General features: G+C 42.4%; 1 protein-coding gene across 1 annotated transcript in view; it reads right to left on the bottom strand.

Annotated features, from left to right (window-relative positions):
- The window catches only part of LOC121574203 (anthrax toxin receptor 1), a 56,804-nt gene extending 44,159 nt beyond the window's left edge, over positions 1-12,645 (bottom strand). The window contains exon 1 of the mRNA XM_041886839.2: positions 12,257-12,645. Coding sequence (XP_041742773.2) covers positions 12,257-12,411 — 155 coding nt within the window. The 5' untranslated portion in view covers positions 12,412-12,645. The remainder of the gene's footprint in view (positions 1-12,256) is intronic.
- Positions 12,646-20,199: the final 7,554 nt, after the last annotated feature.

Raw genomic sequence — 20,199 nt, 5'->3', positions numbered from 1 at the left:
CCAAGTTAAACAATTTAAAGGCAATGCTACCAAATACTAATTGAGTGTATGTAAACTTCTGACCCACTGGGAATGTGATGAAATAAATAAAAGCTGAAATAAATCATTCTCTCTACTATTATTCTGACATTTCACATTCTTAAAATAAAGTGGTGATCCTAACTGACCTAAGACAAGGAATTTTTACTAGGATTAAATGTCAGGAATTGTGAAAAACTGAGTTTAAATGTATTTGGCTAAGGTGTATGTAAACTTCCAACTTCAACTGTATGTATTCCATATACAGTGATTCACATTGGGGGCATTTATATGACCTTGGAACATGTCTAAAAACACAAATGTAATGCAAATGTCACTTACATATGAACAAATATGAATCATTGTTAATGTTTAGACAATAATTTTTCATGAATGGTTATTGACACTTTTCTACTATTACGTGGGGAACTTTCATATTGAATTCTTTCAAAATTCTGTGGCCCGGAAGTACATTTTTTGTGTTGCTGACGAGACACTAATCATGTGATGAGTTCGCAAATCAAATACCCCACTTGTGTTGCCACTGGACAGCAAAAAACAAGTAAGTTAACTTTTATTTATCGTAATTTTAATTAGTTTGTAGTAGTTAAGTGTTGTTAGATTACATACTGTAGCTACCTCAATCGTTATTTCAAATAATTTTGGTGACTTCACAGCAATTGCTAACTATAAGAAATGCGGACTTGTGTAAGACCCGCAGCTGTACTCAAGTATGTGGGCATGCTGCAGTGATGTCTAAAATGCTTTGAATTAATTAGCACCTTGGAGTGTGCTGTCGCTTTCACCACAATCCATAGTAGGCTACTTGGCTGCTACGTTGTGTTTGACACTTTTTTTCTCAATGTGTTCCGGTACCTCAGAGCCCCCCTCAAACCCACAGCATAGACACACACACTTACACATACCAACTGATTAATGGACTGCTGAATGTATATATATTTTTCTCTTGCTTTGTTTGCTCTTTTCCATATTATGTCTATCTCCGATAAGCTACCCAGGAAAGGCCTGAAAATTGCCCACATTAATATATGTAGCTTCAGAAATAAGGTTCATGAAATCAATAACTTGCTAACTTCAGATAACATTCATATATTAGCCATTTCTAAAGCTCACTTAGATACAGTGCATCCGGAAAGTATTCAGACCCCTTGACTTTTTCCACATTTTGTTACGTTACAGCCTTATTCTAAAATGGATTAAATAAAACAACGAATCCTCATCAATCTACACACAATACCCCATAATGACAAAGCAAAAACAGGTTTTTAGAAATGTTTGCAAATGTATTTATAATAAAAATCATATTATTTACATAAGTATTCAGACCCTTTGCTATGAGACTCGGAATTGAGATCAGGTGCATCCTGTGTCCATTATTCATCCTTGATGTTTCTACAACTTGGAGTCCACCTGTGATGAATTCAATTGATTGGACATGATTTGGAAAGGCACACCTGTCTACATAAGGTCCCACAGTTGACAGTGCATGTCAGAGCAAAAACCAAGCCATGAGGTCGAAGGAATTGTCCGAAGAGCTCCGAGACAGGATTGTGTCGAGGCACACATTTCTGCAGCATTGAAGGTCCCCAAGAACACAGTGGCCTCCATCATCCTTAAATGGAAGAAGTGTGGAACCACCAAGACTCTTCCTAGAGCTGGCCGCCTGGCCAAACTGAGCAATCGGGGGAGAAGTGCCTTGGTCAGGGTGGTGACCAAGAACCCGATGGTCACTCTGACAGAGCTCCAGAGTTCCTCTGTGGAGATGAGAGAACCTTCCAGAAGGACAACCATCTCTGCAGCACTCCACCAATCAGGCCTTTATGGTAGAGTGGCCAGATGGAAGCCATTGCTCAGTAAAAGGCACATGACAGCCCGCTTGGAGTTTGCCAAAAGGCACCTAAAGGACTCTCAGACCATGAGAAACAAGATTCTCTGGTCTGATGAAACCAAGATTGAACTCTTTGGCCTGAATGCCAAGCGTCACGTCTGGAGGAAACCTGGTACCATCCCTACGGTGAAGCATGGTGGTGGCAGCATCATGCTGTGGGGATGTTATTCAGTGGCAGGGACTGGGAGACTAGTCAGGATCGAGGGAAAGATGAACAGAGCAAAGTACAGAGAGATCCTTGATGAAAACCTGCTCCAGAGCACTCAGGTCCTCAGACTGGGGCGAAGGTTCACCTTCCAACAGGGCAACAACCCTAAGCACACAGCCAAGACAACGGAGGAGTGGCTTCGGGACAAGTCTCTGAATATCCTTGAGTGGCTCAGCCAGAGCCCAGACTTGAACCCAATCTAACATCTCTGGAGAGACCTGAAAATAGCTCTGCAGCAACGCTCCCCATCCAACCTGACAGGATGAGAGGATGTGCAGAGAAGAATGGGAGAAACTCCCCAAATACAGGTGTGCCAAGCTTGTAGTGTCATACCCAAGAATACTTGAGACTGTAATCGCTGCCAAAGGTGCTTCAACAATGTTCTGAGTAAAGGGTCTGAGTACTTATGTAAACGTGATATTTAAGTTTATTTTTGACAATTTATTTGCAAAGAAAATCTAAAAACCTGTTTTTTGCTTTGTCATTATGGGGTATTGTGTGTAGATTGATGAGGGGGGGAAAACGATTTTATCCATTTTAGAATAAGGCTGTAATGTAACAAAATGTGGAAAGAGTCAAGGGGTCTGAATATTTTCCGAATGCACTGTAATTCATTTGATGATACAGAAGTAGCAATACAAGGATATGGGAGAGGTGTTGCTGTATATATTCAGAGCCATATCCCTGTAATGCTTAGAGAAGGTCTTATGTCAATTGTTATTGAAGTGTTGTGGTTGCAGGTTCACCTGGCACATAAATACTTTTGGGTGTTGCTATAGGCCACCTAGTGCTAACAGTCAGTATCTAAATAATATGTGTGAAATGCTTGATAGTGTATGTGTTGTAAACTGAGAGGTCTACTTTCTTGGGGACCTGAATATTGACTGGTTTTCATCAAGCTGTCCGCTCAAGAGGAAGCTTCTCACTGTAACAAGTGCCTGTAATCTGGTTCAGGTTATTAATCAACCTATCAGGGTGTTTACAAACACTACAGGAACAAGATCATCCACATGTATTGATCACATTTTTAGTAATACCGTAGAACTTTGTTCTAAAGCTTTATCTGTACCCATTGGATGCAGTGATCACAATATAGTGGCTACATCCAGGAAAGCCAAAGTTCCAAAGCTGGGCCTAAAATAGTGTATGAGATCATACAAAATACTTTGCTGTGACTCTTATGTGGATGATGTAAAAAAATATATTTGTTAAGGCTCCATGGATTGATGAGGAATTGAAAAACTATGGTTGAAAGTGATGGGGCAAAAGGAATGGCTAATAAGTCTGGCTGCACATCTGACTGGCTGACTTACTACAAATTGAGAAATTAGGTGACTAAATTTAACAAAAAGAAGAAGAAACTGTATTATGAAGCCAAGATCAATGATATAAAGAATGATGGAAAAAACGTTGGAGTACTTTAAATGAAATTATCAGATGGCTTATTCATTACACAACCATTTAATGTTGCCAATTATTTTAATGATTACTTTATTGGCAAAGTGGGCAAACTTAAGCAAGAAATGCCAACAACGAACAGTGAGCCATTGTACTCATGCATAAAAAACAAATAATGAAAGAAAAGCATTGCAAATTAGAATTTTGTAAAATTAGTGTGGGAGAGGTGGAAAGATTATTGTTATCGATCAATAATGACAAACCTCCTGGCATTGACAACTTAGATAGAAAGCTACTGAGGATGGAAGCTGACTCTATAGCCACTCCTATCTGTCATATCTTTAATCTGAGCCTAGAGGAAAGTCTTTGTCCTCAGGCCTGGAGGGAAGCCAAAGTCATTCCGCTACCCAAGACTGGTAAAGCGGCCTTTACTGGTTCTAACAGTAGACCTATCAGCTTGCTGCCAGCTCTTAGCAAACTGTTGGAAAAAATTGTTTGACCAAATACAATGCTATTTCTCTGTAAACAAATGAACATACTTTCAGCATGCTTATAGAGAGGGGCACTCAACATGTACTGCACTGGCACAAATGACTGATTGGTTGAAAGACATTCATAATAAGAAGTTTGTGGGAGCTGTACTGTTAGATTTCAGTGCAGCCTTTGATATTATTGACCATAACATGTTGTTGAGAAAACGTATGTGTTATGGCTTTTCAACCTTTCTATCTAATAGAACTCAGAGGGTTTTCTTTAATGGAAGCTTCTCTAATGTCAAACACGTAAAGTGTGGTGTACTCTTTTCTATTTTTACCAATGACCTGCCACTGGCATTAAACAAAGCATGTGTGTCCATATGCTGATGATTCAACCACATACGCATCAGCAACCACATCTAATGAAGTCACTGAAACCCTTAACAAAGAGTTGCAGTCTGTTTTGGAATGGGTGGCCAGTAATAAACTGGTCCTGAACATCTCTAAAACTAAGAGCATTGTATTAGGTACAAATCATTCCCTAAGTTCTAGACCTCAGCTGAATCTGCTAAATAATGGTGTGGCTGTTGAACAAGTTGAGGAGACTAAATTACTTAGTGTTACCTTAGATTGTAAACTGTCATGGTCAAAACATATAGATTCAACGGCTGTAAATATGGGGAGAGGTCTGTCTGTAATAAAGAGATGCTCTGCTCTTCATTGTAATAAGAGGGCTAATATTAATACTATGCATGCCAGTCTCTCTTGGCTAAGAGTTGAGGAAAGATTGACTGCGCCACTTCTTGTTTTTATAAGACTTAATGTGTTTTAAATTCCAAATTGTTTGCATACTCAACTTACACACAGCACTGACACACACACTTACCCCACCAGACATGCCACCAGGGGTCTTTTCACAGTCCCCAGGTCCAGAACAAATTCAAGTAAACGTACAGTATTATACAGAGCCATGAGTGCATGGAACTCCCTTCAATTATATAGCACAAGTGAACTGCAGACCTGGTTTCAAAAAACAAATAAAGCAACACCTCACGGCACAATGCCTCTCCCCCATGTGAACTACTTGTTGTGTGTATGTACTGACATGTATGTGTAACTGATAGATTCACACACATACTACATGTTAATGTTTTTAAATGTATGTAAATTGTAAAGTATTTTGTCTGTAATGTATTTTTCGTTATGTGTTGGACCCCAGTAAGACTAGCTGTCACCATTGGCATCGGCTAATGGAGATCCTCATAAATCAAATAAAAAATAAAAGCAGGGACCTCATGAAATGGGGAGTAGTTTGGACAGCATTAAGGAAAAATATTATTCAGATGATTACCAGTATGTGTTTGATGATTACCTTGGACAGCAACACTGGACTCAGGAAATGAGCACAGCTTTTCCAAAACGCCAGTCAAATAGGATAATGTCAATGCAACTTTGAGATGTGACCATTTTAGACTTGATAAGTATGGTGCATAGAGACAGGTTTTGTTTAGGATGGATCACAATGTGCCTTTTTCTGTAGGCCTACAGACGTGCCAGAGGTTTTGAGTGATTGGCCAATTCAGACTGACACAATAGCAATACAGCAGTTATGAATACTTACAGAATGTCCCACATATTTGATGGATATGTTTAAGTACAGTGGGAAAAAAAGTATTTAGTCAGCCCCCAATTGTAGGTTCTCCCACTTAAAAAGATGAGAGAGGCCTGTAATTTTCATCCGTGGTCAACTATGACAGACAAAATGAGAAAAAAAATCCAGAAAATCACATTGTAGGATTTTTAATGAATTTATTTGCAGATTATGGTGGAAAATAAGTATTTGGTCAATAACAAAAGTTTCTCAATACTTTGTTATATACCCTTCTGTTGGCAATGACACAGGTCAAACATTTTCTGTAAGTCTTCACAAGGTTTTCACACACTGTGTTCTGGTATTTTGGCCCATTCCTCCATGCAGATCTCCTCTAGAGCAGTGATGTTTTTGGGGCTGTCGCTGGGCAACACGGACTTTCAACTCCCTCCAAAGATTTTCTATGGGGTTGAGATCTGGAGACTGGCTGGGCCACTCCAGGACCTGCTTCTTACGAAGCCACTCCTTCGTTGCCCGGGCGGTGTGTTTGGGATCATTGTCATGCTGAAAGACCCAGCCACGTTTCATCTTCAATGCCCTTGCTGATGGAAGGAGGTTTTCACTTAAAATCTCACGATACATGGCCCCATTCATTCTTTCCTTTACACGGATCAGTCGTCCTGGTCCCTTTGCAGAAGAGCAGCCCCAAAGCATGATGTTTCCACCCCCATGCTTCATCAGTAAGTATGGTGTTCTTTGGATGCAACTCAGCATTCTTTGTCCTCCAAACAACCGACGAGTTGAGTTTTTACCAAAAGTTATATTTTGGTTTCATCTGACCATATGACATTCTCCCCAATCCTCTTCTGGATCATCCAAATGCACTCTAGCAAACTTCAGACGGGCCTGGACATGTACTGCAGCTTAAGAGGAATCGTCTGGCACTGCAGTATTTGGTCCCTGGCGGCGTAGTGTGTTACTGATGGTAGGCTTTGTTACTTTGGTCCCAGCTCTCTGCAGGTCATTCACTAGGTCCCCCCGTGTGGTTCTGGGATTTTTGCTCACCGTTCTTGTGCTCATTTTGGATAGATCTTGCGTGGAGCCCCAGATCGAGGGGAGATTATCAGTGGTCTTGTATGTCTTCCATATCCTAATAATTGCTCCCACAGTTGATGCTTCTTCAAACCAAGCTGCTTACCTATTGCAGATTCAGTCTTCCCAGCCTGGTGCAGGTCTACAATTTTGTTTCTGTTGTCCTTTGACAGCTCTTTGGTCTTGGCTAGTGGAGTTTGGAGTGTGGACTGTTTGAGGTTGTGGACAGGTGTCTTTTTTTATACTGATAACAAGTTCAAACAGGTGCCATTAATAATACAGCTAACGAAGTGGAGGACAGAGGAGCCTCTTAAAGAAGAAGTTACAGGTCTGTGAGAGCCAGAAATCTTGCTTGTTTGTAGGTGACCAAATTTCCACCATAATTTCAGATATTCCATCTAATTAAAAAATCTATTTTCTGGATTTGTTTTTCTCAATTTGTCTGTCATAGTTGACGTGTACCTCCTTTCTGAAAATTACATGCCTCTCTCCATCTTTTTAAGTGGGAGAACTTCTTTGGTGGCTGACTAAATACTTTTTCCCCCACTGTATTTGAAAGATGTTGATGCTTGAAAGTCTGAATACATTGATTGAGAAAGGATAAATCAAAAGATCTCTTTCTCTCTCTCTACCTTTCTTTCTCTCTCTCTCTCTCTCTTTCTTTCTTTCTTTCTTTCTTTCTTTCTTTCTTTCTTTCTTTCTTTCTTTCTTTCTTTCTTTCTTTCTTTCTTTCTTTCTTTCTTTCTTTCTTTCTTTCTTTCTTTCTTTCTTTCTTTCTTTCTTTCTTTCTTTCTTTCTTTCTTTCTTTCTTTCTTTCTTTCTTTCTTTCTTTGCCTCTCTTTTCTTCCCTCTCACTTGTTTTTCTGTCCGTTGTACTTTGATATGAGTCCCAGTCCTGACACAGCTGCCAGAAACTCGGGAGCTTTGGAACATCTGGGCCTAATGGTGAAAGGGTTGTGCAGACCAGACAGACATGGAGAGAGGTTTGGGGCGTAGAGAAAGACCGGAGCTCTCCCCACTGCACACTACACTGTGCAAGGGAAGACGACTGGGGAGTCATGAAGTAGCTAACATTGCTCTGCATGCTGTATGAACAGTCACACATTTCACCCATGCATACAGTATTCCGATTAAAGTGTGTGAAATACTGCATGTGATCTATACTATAGAACTGTTCATCTGAAAGATTTTAATTGCTTGGGAAACTTAAAGCAGCAAAAAATTATCTAAAGTAGAAATGTATTGTTTTCTCACTTCCAAACTAAGCTGATTGCTTTTGCACGTTCAAGAGCAGACTTTTATTTACTTTTATTGTAAACTTGGTTATTTATATGGTAAGTGGTGTACCATATGCATCCAAACAACTAGTTAAAAAATATATGAACTAATGGTTTTGTGGGGCAATTTTTTTTCTAAAATCATTTTATTTGCTAGCTTTCATATATCCTCAATAGTGTGACTGCTCAACGGATTGTGGATGAGAATTGAATAAGACAGGACTAACTGTGAAAAAACATTCCCTATGAAAGCTCGGAATTACTGTAGTTCTGTATTCTAGCATGGTGCACCACAGAAATGTAATTGCAGTGGAGCTGCCAATAACTGGGAAAACAATTGCCATCTTTAAAAGCATTTGGACACACAGAGGGAGGGGTGAGTCTGGAAAGGTAAGGAACACATGACTTGAACACATAACAATAACATACTAGCATTCCCCAGCATCCTACATGCCATATGGGCAATGTTTCATGAAAACAGAGATTCTAAGGCCCGTGATAGCACAACAAGTTTACAGATAGCCTGTGTTTTGTTGGCAGTTTTTTCCATTTCCAATTTCCATTTTCCAGTAGAAACTAATGGAGCCTCTTGACAGAGCAGGTGGGGAAAGCTGAGGAAGTAGATTTGACCAGTTTTCTGCTGTGCTGCTTTAGTGGAACTGATTGGAACCACCAGGGAGAGGTTAGTATGCAGCCTCTGGCCCCATGGGTCTCTTGGACTGCATATCACCCACATACCTGCTCTAATTTCTGCATATTTACCTCAGCCCAAGCCAGGGACGGCTTGTTCAATAGGGCGATATGGGCGACGCACTGCCAAACGGGAAAAGGAAGGGATTTTTTTTCTAATCAATTATAAAAAAAAATAAAAAAAATATATTTTTTTTTTATAAATTTATAAAAAATTATATCACGGCAACAGCAGTTATCAGTGTTCACGTCTGATCTGCCAGCCACTAAATGTCAAATCAGGCTAAAGTCGTGCTTCAAATGGCCCCGCCCGTTTTTTGGGCGATTTCAGTCAGGTTGAAAATCGCCCAGAAGTCTCTCATAGCCTGTCATGTAAAATCTATTTGTTTCACATTTCAAAGCTTTCAATACATTCTCTATGGGTGTCTGTGGGCATGCACTTACGCTTTCGTCATACATAACGTAACCATGAATGAACGTAACTAAGAAAAGACCAGGTAGCAGCCTCAATCAATTCACTACTACTATCAAAATGGCTAGGCTTCAGTCCAACTCGATTGTGTCTTTGAAAGAAGTTCCTTTTTGTCGGCGAACAAATGAAGATAAATTGGCAAAGAAACAATTAGGACCTCCCAGACCAAATTTAATAATTCAACAGGTGTCTACTAAAGGGGGGAAGTCCTACACCCGAGGATTTTCCAAAAATTGGTATGAACGGAAAACCTGGCTAGCAGGCTGCGATGTAGCTAATGCAGTTTTTTGCTACCCCTGCTTACTCTTCCACCCTGAAGGCGGCACAGCAGACAGCACCGCTTGGACAGCGACTGGTGTAACCGACATGCACCATCTTTCAGAAAAGATTAAGAAAAATGAGCTGTCAAAGACCCACATATACAGTGGGGAAAAAAAGTATTTAGTCAGCCACCAATTGTGCAAGTTCTCCCACTTAAAAAGATGAGAGAGGCCTGTAATTTTCATCATTGGTACACGTCAACTATGACAGACAAAATTAGAAAAAAAATTCCAGAAAATCACATTGTAGGATTTTTAATGAATTTATTGGCATATGATGGTGGAAAATAAGTATTTGGTCAATAACAAAAGTTTCTCAATACTTTGTTATATACCCTTTGTTGGCAATGACACAGGTCAAACGTTTTCTGTAAGTCTTCACAAGGTTTTCACACACTGTTGCTGGTATTTTGGCCCATTCCTCCATGCAGATCTCCTCTAGAGCAGTGATGTTTTGGGGCTGTCGCTGGGCAACACAGACTTTCAACTCCCTCCAAAGATTTTCTATGGGGTTGAGATCTGGAGACTGGCTAGGCCACTCCAGGACCTTGAAATGCTTCTTACGAAGCCACTCCTTCGTTGCCCGGGCGGTGTGTTTGGGATCATTGTCATGCTGAAAGACCCAGCCACGTTTCATCTTCAATGCCCTTGCTGATGGAAGGAGGGTTTCACTCAAAATCTCACGATACATGGCCCCATTCATTCTTTCCTTTACACGGATCAGTCGTCCTGGTCCCTTTGCAGAAAAACAGCCCCAAAGCATGATGTTTCCAACCCCATGCTTCACAGTAGGTATGGTGTTCTTTGGATGCAACTCAGCATTCTTTGTCCTCCAAACATGACGAGTTGAGTTTTTACCAAAAAGTTATATTTTGGTTTCATCTGACCATATGACATTCTCCCAATCCTCTTCTGGATCATCCAAATGCACTTCAGACGGGCCTGGACATGTACTGGCTTAAGCAGGGGGACACGTCTCGCACTGCAGGATTTGAGTCCCTGGCGGCGTAGTGTGTTACTGATGGTTGGCTTTGTTACTTTGGTCCCAGCTCTCAGCAGGTCATTCACTAGGTCCCCCCGTGTGGTTCTGGGATTTTTGCTCACCGTTCTTGTGATCATTTTGACCCCACGGGGTGAGATCTTGCATGGAGCCCCAGATCGAGGGAGATTATCAGTGGTCTTGTATGTCTTCCATTTCCTAATAATTGCTCCCACAGTTGATTTCTTCAAACCAAGCTGCTTACCTGTTGCAGATTCAGTCTTCCCAGCCTGGTGCAGGTCTACAATTTAGTTTTTGGTGTCCTTTGACAGCTCTTTGGTCTTGGCCATTGTGAAGTTTGGAGTGTGACTGTTTGAGGTTGTGGACAGGTGTCTTTTATACTGATAACAAGTTCAAACAGGTGCCATTAATACAGGTAACGAGTGGAGGACAGAGGAGCCTCTTAAAGAAGAAGTTACAGGTCTGTGAGAGCCAGAAATCTTGCTTGTTTGTAGGTGACCAAATACTTATTTTCCACCATAATTTGCAAATAAATTCATTAAAAATCCTACAATGGGATTTTCTGGATTTTTTTTTCTCAATTTGTCTGTCATAGTTGACGTGTACCTATGATGAAAATTACAGGCCTCTCTCATCTTTTTAAGTGGGAGAACTTGCACAATTGGTGGCTGACTAAATACTTTTTTGCCCCACTGTAGCTGTTTGAGATTGTCTGCTTTTGGGAGAGTGAATATTGCCACTCAACTGGATGAGGGATACAGGCTAGCTGTCCGCCGCCACAACGATGAGGTTAGCAACAGCAGAGTCGTGAACACTGTCTACGAGAATCGAGACGACCTCATATAATGTTTTGAAGCCATCCGGACGGGTTCATTGGGTTCATTTGACCAGCACACCTTGAGAGAGGCAGCTGGCTACGTGAGGATACTACATGATGAAGATTTAATTTTTTTCCTGCGGCTTTTTCACAAAATCATGCCCCACGTCGACATTCTGTACCAGAAGCTACAGAAGAAGGACATCGATGCTGTCTCTATCAAACGTGCCCTCGACAGCTTCACAAGCAAGTGCAGGCCATAAGGTAAGATTAAACAATATCAAAAATGTGGTAAAAGCTCTTGTTGATCCTGCAATCTGAACAAATACCAAGATGCTGTATTTTCAGCTGATATTTCATTTGTTTATGGAAATGCATATTGTTTATGCAGTGTTGAGGAATGTGAAAGAACACCCTTGATTATTTTTACTGTGATAACTTATTTTGCTTTTGTAAGCCAACACTTTTGAGATCAGTCAATAAATGCTTCTGGTATTGACTTATATGCTGCCCCTGTCTTCATGTTGTTGCTGGACATATCTTTTTAAAAATGTGTGTAGGTCACCTAAATCATCAGAAAAATTGCCCTCCCTGAGAATTTGTTCAGGAGCCGCCACTGGCCCAAGCACCCCCTCCACTCCACCAACTCTATTTCCCTCTTCCACCACCCCACCCCCATGCTCTAACACTTCCAATTAGCCCCCGGAGACATATATGTTCACGTTGTGTTGTCAGGCCTCTGGTTCAGATTAGTGGATCAGGCTATCACTCCATTAAAATTAGACTACCTTAAAAATATATATATTTGTAAAGTAAAATGTAATTGCTCGGTGTAAGTATTTCTCTGGGCAATAATGATGAGAATGCAGAGAAATGTCCAACATGTGGTAGGTGACTAAATGGAAGCAGGCTGCTACACTGCCTCTATGGATGCTCCTGCAGTAAAGTGAGACTTGGAGCAGGCAAGAAGACAGAGGAGAACACTCACTTGTCCAAAACGAAGTAAAGGTCAAACCCCCCGTAGCAGGAGGACCCTGCCTCCCTCCTGTCCTGGCTCTGTCCTGCAGTGCCTGCCACCAGAATTGCCATCAGGGTGCAGATCTCTGCTGCAAGCATGGCCTGCCTGCATCTGCCCAGAGACATTATTCCAGCTTCAGGAGAAGGCTGCAAAATCAGAACACCTTAAAAAAGTCCAAACTAGTCCAAATGATCTCCTTTCAGATAGTTCCCGTGTTCCCCAGCACGCCGCCTCACGGTGCAGTGATCCACCCAGAGTTAAGATTCCAGGCATTAAATATTCCCAGTCTGGATCAGCATCCCATCTCCACAGCAGCAGTCCTGTGCCGGGAGAGGGGGAGTGGAGCTGCTTGGACTGCATCAGGAAGAGCTGTTCCAGGTCATACACACTCCCTCTCTCAAATAACACACAAACACACACACACACTGGCAGTGGGGATACATTTTTGTCACACAGTACTTTTTCCTTTCTTTCTATTGTTTTTCTTTCTTTATTCCCTCTGTTTCCTACATCCTCAGCAATAGTGCCACTTAGTGGCAAGTCGGTTATGACTGCAGTGATTATGATTCCCCTGTAGTCTTTTTTTATTTTATTTTTAACACACAACTTTGCATAAAGTTTACAATTACAAAAAATTTACTATGTACTATGTTTTTTTCTAAGAAGTTGGTAGCAGCAGTGTAATTAAAACCTGGCAAAATCAATTGAAATTAGTTAGAAGTCTGGCTACCAACTTGTGTTGGTAAAAATCAATAGGTTGTAGTAGTGATTACAAATCAAATCACATTTTATTTGTCACATACACGTGTTTAGCAGATGTTATAGCGGGTGTAGCGAAATGCTTGTGCTTCTAGCTCCGACAGTGCAGTAATATCTAACAAGTAATATCTAACAATTTCACAACATATACCCGTTAGCGGAGACTGCATTCGTGGTAAACGCTACATCTGTCGGCTCAATCGGAAATTACCTTGTCACTCATTGTCATTCCAAAAAAAACATTTGGCTTGACAATGACAGCAATGGAGTTGGCGAGAGCACAAACAGATCTGGGGCCAGCCTCAGTTTGTCGGGGCATGGACTCTACAAGGTGCCAAGCGTTCCACAGGGATGCTGGCCCATGTTGACTCCAATGCTTCCCACAGTTGTGTCAAGTTGGCTGGATGTCCTTTGAGTGGTGGACCATTCTTGACACACATGGGAAACTGTTAAAAGTGAAAAACACAGCAGCGTTGCAGTTCTTGACACAAACCGGTGCGCCTGGCACCTTCTTTAACCTGTCTCCTCCCCTTCATCTACACTGATTTGAAGTGGATTTAATAAGTGACATCAATAAGGGATCATAGCTTTTACCTGGTCATGTCATGGAAAGAGCAGGTGTTCTTCATTTCCTGCAGTCGAATGACCACAAGCGCCCTCTAGTGGCCTCATGGGTGGAATGTTATTCATATTTTTCATAATTTCATAATTAGTCAAAAATATAGTTCATAAACCACCGAAAACCTGGTGTTTCTGAATTGTTATATGTCAGTCTTCTGTGATGTATATAAAGTGTAATATTGGGATGCAAACTCAAAATTGAATACATTTCAACTCTATATCTGACATGGTACAGGGGTTCTTTTTTTTTTAAGCCCATAACCATGTGTGTGAGGTGTATACTTTTGTTTCAAAGTAGATTTGTTTAAGACTACAGAGAAACACTTAGTGTATGTAATTAATGTTTGAAATGTTTATGTTGTAGTCAAATATTATATCTGTTTAAGCTTCCTGCGGTGAATTTGCATTCTACTAATTATTTGTAATTATGTTCTGGCCACCTGACCCTACGCTCAAGAAAAAATCGTCCAGAGACTGAATCTAGTTGATGATCCCTGCAATTAATCAGTACGCTTCCTCCTCTGCAATGCAATTTTCTTCTTATCAATATAAACAACATTTGTGCTGACTGATTAACAGTGTCAAGCTACTTTTCAACATATTCCCAAAATCCTTTACATTTGTATTGGCGGATCGCAACCAACTGAAAGGTGCATACACCGCCATCTACTGTACTGGAGTGTGAATTCATTACACTTTGTGACAAAAGGGAAGGGGAAAAATGAAGAAAGAAATGGCCCTACCAACTAACCCTACACCCATTAAAACCTTACCACTATTCCACTACTTGGCCCAATCTGGTCCTACACCAGGACGGCACACCTTGTAACTCTTCTGCAGTAAAATCTCTGTCATCCAAATACTTCTCTACAGCTGCCACCCACCACAACATCTATTTTCTGTGATTTATGTTCCATTTCTTCTGGTACAGTTGATAACCATGGCGAATGACATATCTGTAAATCACATTTCTATGTGAATTTGGTGGGATCAACCAAAAAGTTACATATGGTAGCTTTAAACAATACCAACATCATTGCTTGTTTGCGCGACCTTTGCGCAGTCAAAAGAAGCCATGTGACTGTTTAACACAACAACTGTTTTAGACTATATTTTTTAACCAAGTAAGATACATAAATGTTCAATCAGTACTGAGTGAATGAACAACAACAATATCTTCCTGTCATCACCAGACTGTCTATTTAAATAGAGTGTACATTCTTGACAGGGTTCGTAGCGTACGCGTCAACGTCGCCCCCATAGGATCTGAAGGTCCTGGGTTTCTGACCATTCTATTTCGTGTATAGTTTTGATACCCCTCTCCCAGTCCCGACACACACACTGGTCTGCACATGCACGCACGGTGTGCTTGTTTTCAATTATTCGGTGGCTCTACGGGGGAGAGAACGGTGGAGACTGGAGAGCTCAACTCTTTAGGAATACGTCATTGCGCTCATCCATCAGATGCACTCCACCCCTACGGTACATCCCAGAGACACACTGCTTAATGGCAGGGTGGCGGATTGTGTTCCCTGAAATGCGTTCACCAGCTGATTTGAGTGAGCACTTGGTTATCTTCTGGTCCCACTGGAACATCCAGCTCCCCTGCTGCGCGATATCAGAGAAGACCACCGTTGTACCGGGAAACATTCGGATGACCACCTCTAAATCCACGCATATGCCGCACCATTGTCTTCCCCTTGGTGTATCCCAAGTCACTGCTGGCGCAGAGCACCATGCAGTTTGTGCCACTCATGCTTTGCTCTCCCAGCCACCTAATGTGACAGTCAATAATGTATTATGTATTAGTGCTGGGCGATTAACCAAAATGTCTGTCATTTTTCGGTTTTTAAACGACTAATTGACCGACGTCAGTTCAATCATTTGAATTCCATTTCGTTCGTTTTTTTTCTGTGAGCTTGATGTGCAGTTTCTGTAGAGATAAATCAGATCAAGCCTGAACAAGCCAATATGCTACATAGTTTAGCGCAGAAAATGTGGTAATTAACTACAATGACCATAGTCCATTGCGCGGCCGCTTAAAATGGTAAGGTATGTGCTGAGCAAGACATTGGGACTGAGAGAAGAGAGAACAGGCAACCGAGAGGGATAGAAAGCAATTGCTTCGCGAGTCTGAAAATACGTTATGAAAGTGATTGATAGTTGGTATTCAGCAGTCATAATGCATGCCTTATTTACTTTGAAGAACTACAAAATAGTGATTTTGTCTGACAGCATAGGCAGGAACTCTATAGCATGAGACAAATATTTTATTAAAGTAACTAATGTGAATAAATGATGGTTAATAAGTGATAAGCAGTAATGGGCAGTCAATTTTATTAATTGTTTTATTCTGTATTGTTACAGCATTCAACCCACATAATGCATAGTGCATTAAATGTCCAAAATGAAAGTGAAAACAGTGATATAAAAAAAAAAATTACGAACCGAAACCAAACCGACCTCAAAAAGTACTAATCACTCAGCAGTATAATGTACAGTTGAAGTCGGAGGTTTACATACACCTTAGCCAAATACATTTAAACTCAGTTTTTCACAATTCCTGACATTTAATCCTAGTAAAAATTCCCTGTTTTAGGTCAGTTAGGATCACCACTTTATTTTAAGAATGTGAAGTGTCAGAATAATTGTAGAGAGAATGATTTATTTCAGTGGGTCAGAAGTTTACATACACTCAATTAGTATTTGGTAGCATTGCATTTAAATTGTTTAACTTGGGTCGAATGGTTCGGGTAGCCTTCCACAAGCTTCCCACAATAAGTTGGGTGAATTTTAGCCCATTCCTCCTGACAGAGGACATTTCTCCAAAAAGTACGATATTTTTTCCCATGTGCAGTTGCAAAACGTAGTCTGTCTTTTTTATGGCGGTTTTGGAGCAGTGGCTTCTTCCTTGCTGAGCGGCCTTTCAGGTTATGTCGATATAGGACTCGTTTTACTGTGGATATAGATACTTTTGTACCTGTTTCCTCCAGCATCTCCACAAGGTCCTTTGCTGTTGTTCTGGGATTGATTTGCACTTTTCGCACCAAAGTATGTTCATCTCTAGGAGACAGAACGCGTCTCCTTCCTGAGCGGTATGACGGCCGCGTAGTCCCATGGTGTTTATACTTGCATACTATTGTTTGTACAGATGAACATGGTACCTTCAGGCGTTTGGAAATTGCTCCCAAGGATGAACCAGACTTGTGGAGGTCTACACTTTTTTTCCTGAGGTCTTGGCTGATTTCTTTTGATTTTCCCATGATGTCAAGCAAAGAGGCACTGAGTTTGAAGGTAGGCCTTGAAAAACATCCACAGGTACACCTCCAATTTACTCAAATGGTGTCAATTAGCCTATCAGGAGCTTCTAAAGCCATGACATCATTTTCTGGAATTTTCCAAGTTGTTTGAAGGCACCGTCAACTTAGTGTATGTAAACTTCTGACCCACTGGAATTGTGATACAGTGAATTAGAAGTGAAATAATCTGTCTGTAAACAATGTTGGAAAAATTACTTGTGTCATGCACAAAGTAGATGTCCTAACCAACTTGCCAAAACTATAGTTTGTTAACAAGAAATGTGTGTAGTGGTTGAAAAATGAGTTTTAAAGACTCCAACTTAAGTGTATGTAAACTTCCGTCTTCAACTGTATGTAAATAGTTCATGGGTAGGCTACATGTTAATTATTTATGTATTTTCCAGGAGCTTGCTCAATTGTCTTTTTTAAAGACATCAGGGAAAAAAAAACAGTTTAAATGGGTTTCTGGTTTTTCCCTTCCCTCTGTAAAATTAGCTGTTAATATTAAATAAATACTAATAATTACATGATTTATGTTGTCATTTGTCATTATTGTGTATTTTTTATTTACTTGTATTCATAGTGGCGCTGAGGGTGCTGTAGGGGTGCTGAGGGTGCTGTAGGGATGCTGAGGGTGCTGTAGGGGTGCTGAGGGTGCTGTAGGGGTGCTGAGGGTGCTGCAGCTGTAGCCGCGGGCAAAAATAATAATTCTGTGCTCCCAACAACAAAAAATATATTCCTGCAGCTTTGCTTGTAATGCTGTGTTATGCTGTATTATAATGTTGTATAATAATGTTGCATAATCACCTTCCGGTGTAAAAACCATGGAAATGTAAAACAAAAAACTGTTTTAAGTGAGAAGTAGGCATTGGTCTGAAATATAAAGGAAATTCACCAGCACCACAATGCCTACTCCACCCATGTTCTACCAAGATTTTACAGCACACAGCTTTAACCTACAGTGCCTTGCAAAAGTATTCATCCCCCTTGGCGTTTTTCCTATTTTGTTGCATTACAATGTCACGAGTGTCAGTGTGGTCGAAGTCAGGCGCAGGACACAGAACTCAATGAAAACGTACTTTACTGACAAGTAAAGAAACAAATACAAAATACCTCCACACAGGGAGGAGCAAACCCGCTCACCAAACGACACACAAAATGAAATAACAAACACGCACAAAACACAATGGGAGCCACCAGGTTAAATAGGGAAGGAGTAATTACATGATGGGAAACAGGTGTGAGATAATCAGACAACAACAGGTAGAACATAGAAACATAGATTTGCAGCAGCTAGTATTCCGGTGACGACGAACGCCGAAGCCTTCCTGAGCAAGGAGGAGGGGCAGCCTCGGCAGAATCCATGACAGTAGCCCCCGGGCCGTGCGTCGACACCGGCCTCGGGGATGGCCAGGAGGACGCGGCGCGGGGCAAGTCGGATGACTGCGATGGAAATCCCTCAACATGGAGGGATCGAGGATGTCCCTCCTAGGGACCCAGCACCGTTCCTCCGGACCATACCCCTCCCACTCCACGAGATACTGCAGGCCCCCCACCCGACGCCTCGAATCCAGGAGGAACCTCCTGTATCTCAGACTCCTGGAGTGGACCAGCTACCACCGGCCTGAGGAGAGACACATGGAACGAGGGGTTAATACAATACTCAGGAGGAAGCTGTAACCTATAACATACCTCGTTCAATCTCCTCAGGACTTTGAATGGCCCCACAAACCGCCGACCCAGCTTCCGGCAGGGCAGGCGAAGGGGCAGGTTTCGGGTCGAGAGCCAGACCCAGTCCCCCGGTGCATACACCGGAGCCTCACTGCGGTGGCGGTCGGCACTCGCCTTTTGCCGCCCGATGGCCTGCTGCAGGCACACATGGGCAGCGTTCCAGGTCTCCTGCGAGCGCCGAAACCATTCATCCACCGCAGGTGCCTCGATCTGGCTCTGATGCCAAGGTGCCAGGACCGGCTGATAACCTAATACACACTGGAATGGAGTAAGGTTAGTGGAGGAGCGGTCGTTGTGGAACGGGTAGGGGTTGCAATTTCCCTCTGGGCAGGTGTCTAGGAGCCTTACACTGGGCGCACACCGAGCAGGAGGAAACATAAACCCTCACGTCCTTAGCTAAGGTGGGCCACCAGTACTTCCCAGTAAGACAATGCACTGTCCGACCGATGCCAGGATGACCAGAGGAGGGTGACGTGTGAGCCCAATAGATCAAACGATCGCAGACCTCCAGCGGGACGTACATACGACCCTCTGGACACTGGGGAGGAGTTGTTCGTTACGTAATGCCCGCTCGATGTCCGCGTCAACCTCCCACACCACCGGTGCCACCAGACACGATGCCGGAAGTATGGGAGTGGGCTCCATGGAACTCTCCTCCGTGTCATACAGTTGGGACAGAGCATCTGCCTTAGCGTTCTGGGAACCTGGCCTGTAAGAAAGGGTGAAAACAAAACGGGTGAGAAACATGGACCACCTTGCATGGCGAGGGTTTAATCTCCTCGCCGCCCATATGTACTCCAGATTGCGGTGGTCAGTCAAAATGAAAAAAGGGTGTTTAGCCCCCTCAAGCCAATGTCTCCACGCTTTCAGGGCTTGGACCACAGCCAACAGCTCCCGGTCCCCCACATCATAGTTGCGCTCCGCCGGGCTGAGCTTCTTCGAAAAGAACGCGCAGGGGCGGTGTTTGGGTGGTTTGCCCGAGCGCTGCGAAAGTACAGCACCTATCCCAGCCTCCGACGCGTCCACCTCAACCGTGAAAGCCAAGGAGGGATCCGGATGAGCCAGCACTGGAGCCAAGGTAAACAGGTCCTTCAGGTGACTGAACGCCCTGTCCGCCTCAGCTGACCACCGCAGATGCACCGGTCCCCCTTCAGCAACGAGGTAATGGGAGCTGCTACCTGACCAAAGCCCCGGATAAACCTCCGGTAGTAGTTGGCAAACCCCAAAAATCGCTGCACCTCCTTCACCGTGGTTGGAGTCGACCAATTACGCACGGCCGAAATGCGGTCACTCTTCATCCTCACCCCAGACGCGGACATGTGGTACCCTAGGAAGGAGATGGACTCCTGAAAGAACAGGCATTTCTCCGCCTTGGCATACAGGTCATGCTTCAACAGTTGTCCAAGCACTTTACGCACCAGGTGTCACGCCCTGGCTCTGGGGACTCTAGTATGTTGAGCCAGGGTGTGAGTTTTCATTTGTGTTCGTTCTAGTATTGTGTTT

The sequence above is a fragment of the Coregonus clupeaformis genome, chromosome 9 (assembly GCF_020615455.1).
Source record: "Coregonus clupeaformis isolate EN_2021a chromosome 9, ASM2061545v1, whole genome shotgun sequence".
Lineage (NCBI taxonomy): Eukaryota > Metazoa > Chordata > Actinopteri > Salmoniformes > Salmonidae > Coregonus > Coregonus clupeaformis.
The sequence above is the reverse complement of the archived record's forward strand: the minus strand, read 5'-3'. Positions and strand labels throughout refer to the sequence as shown.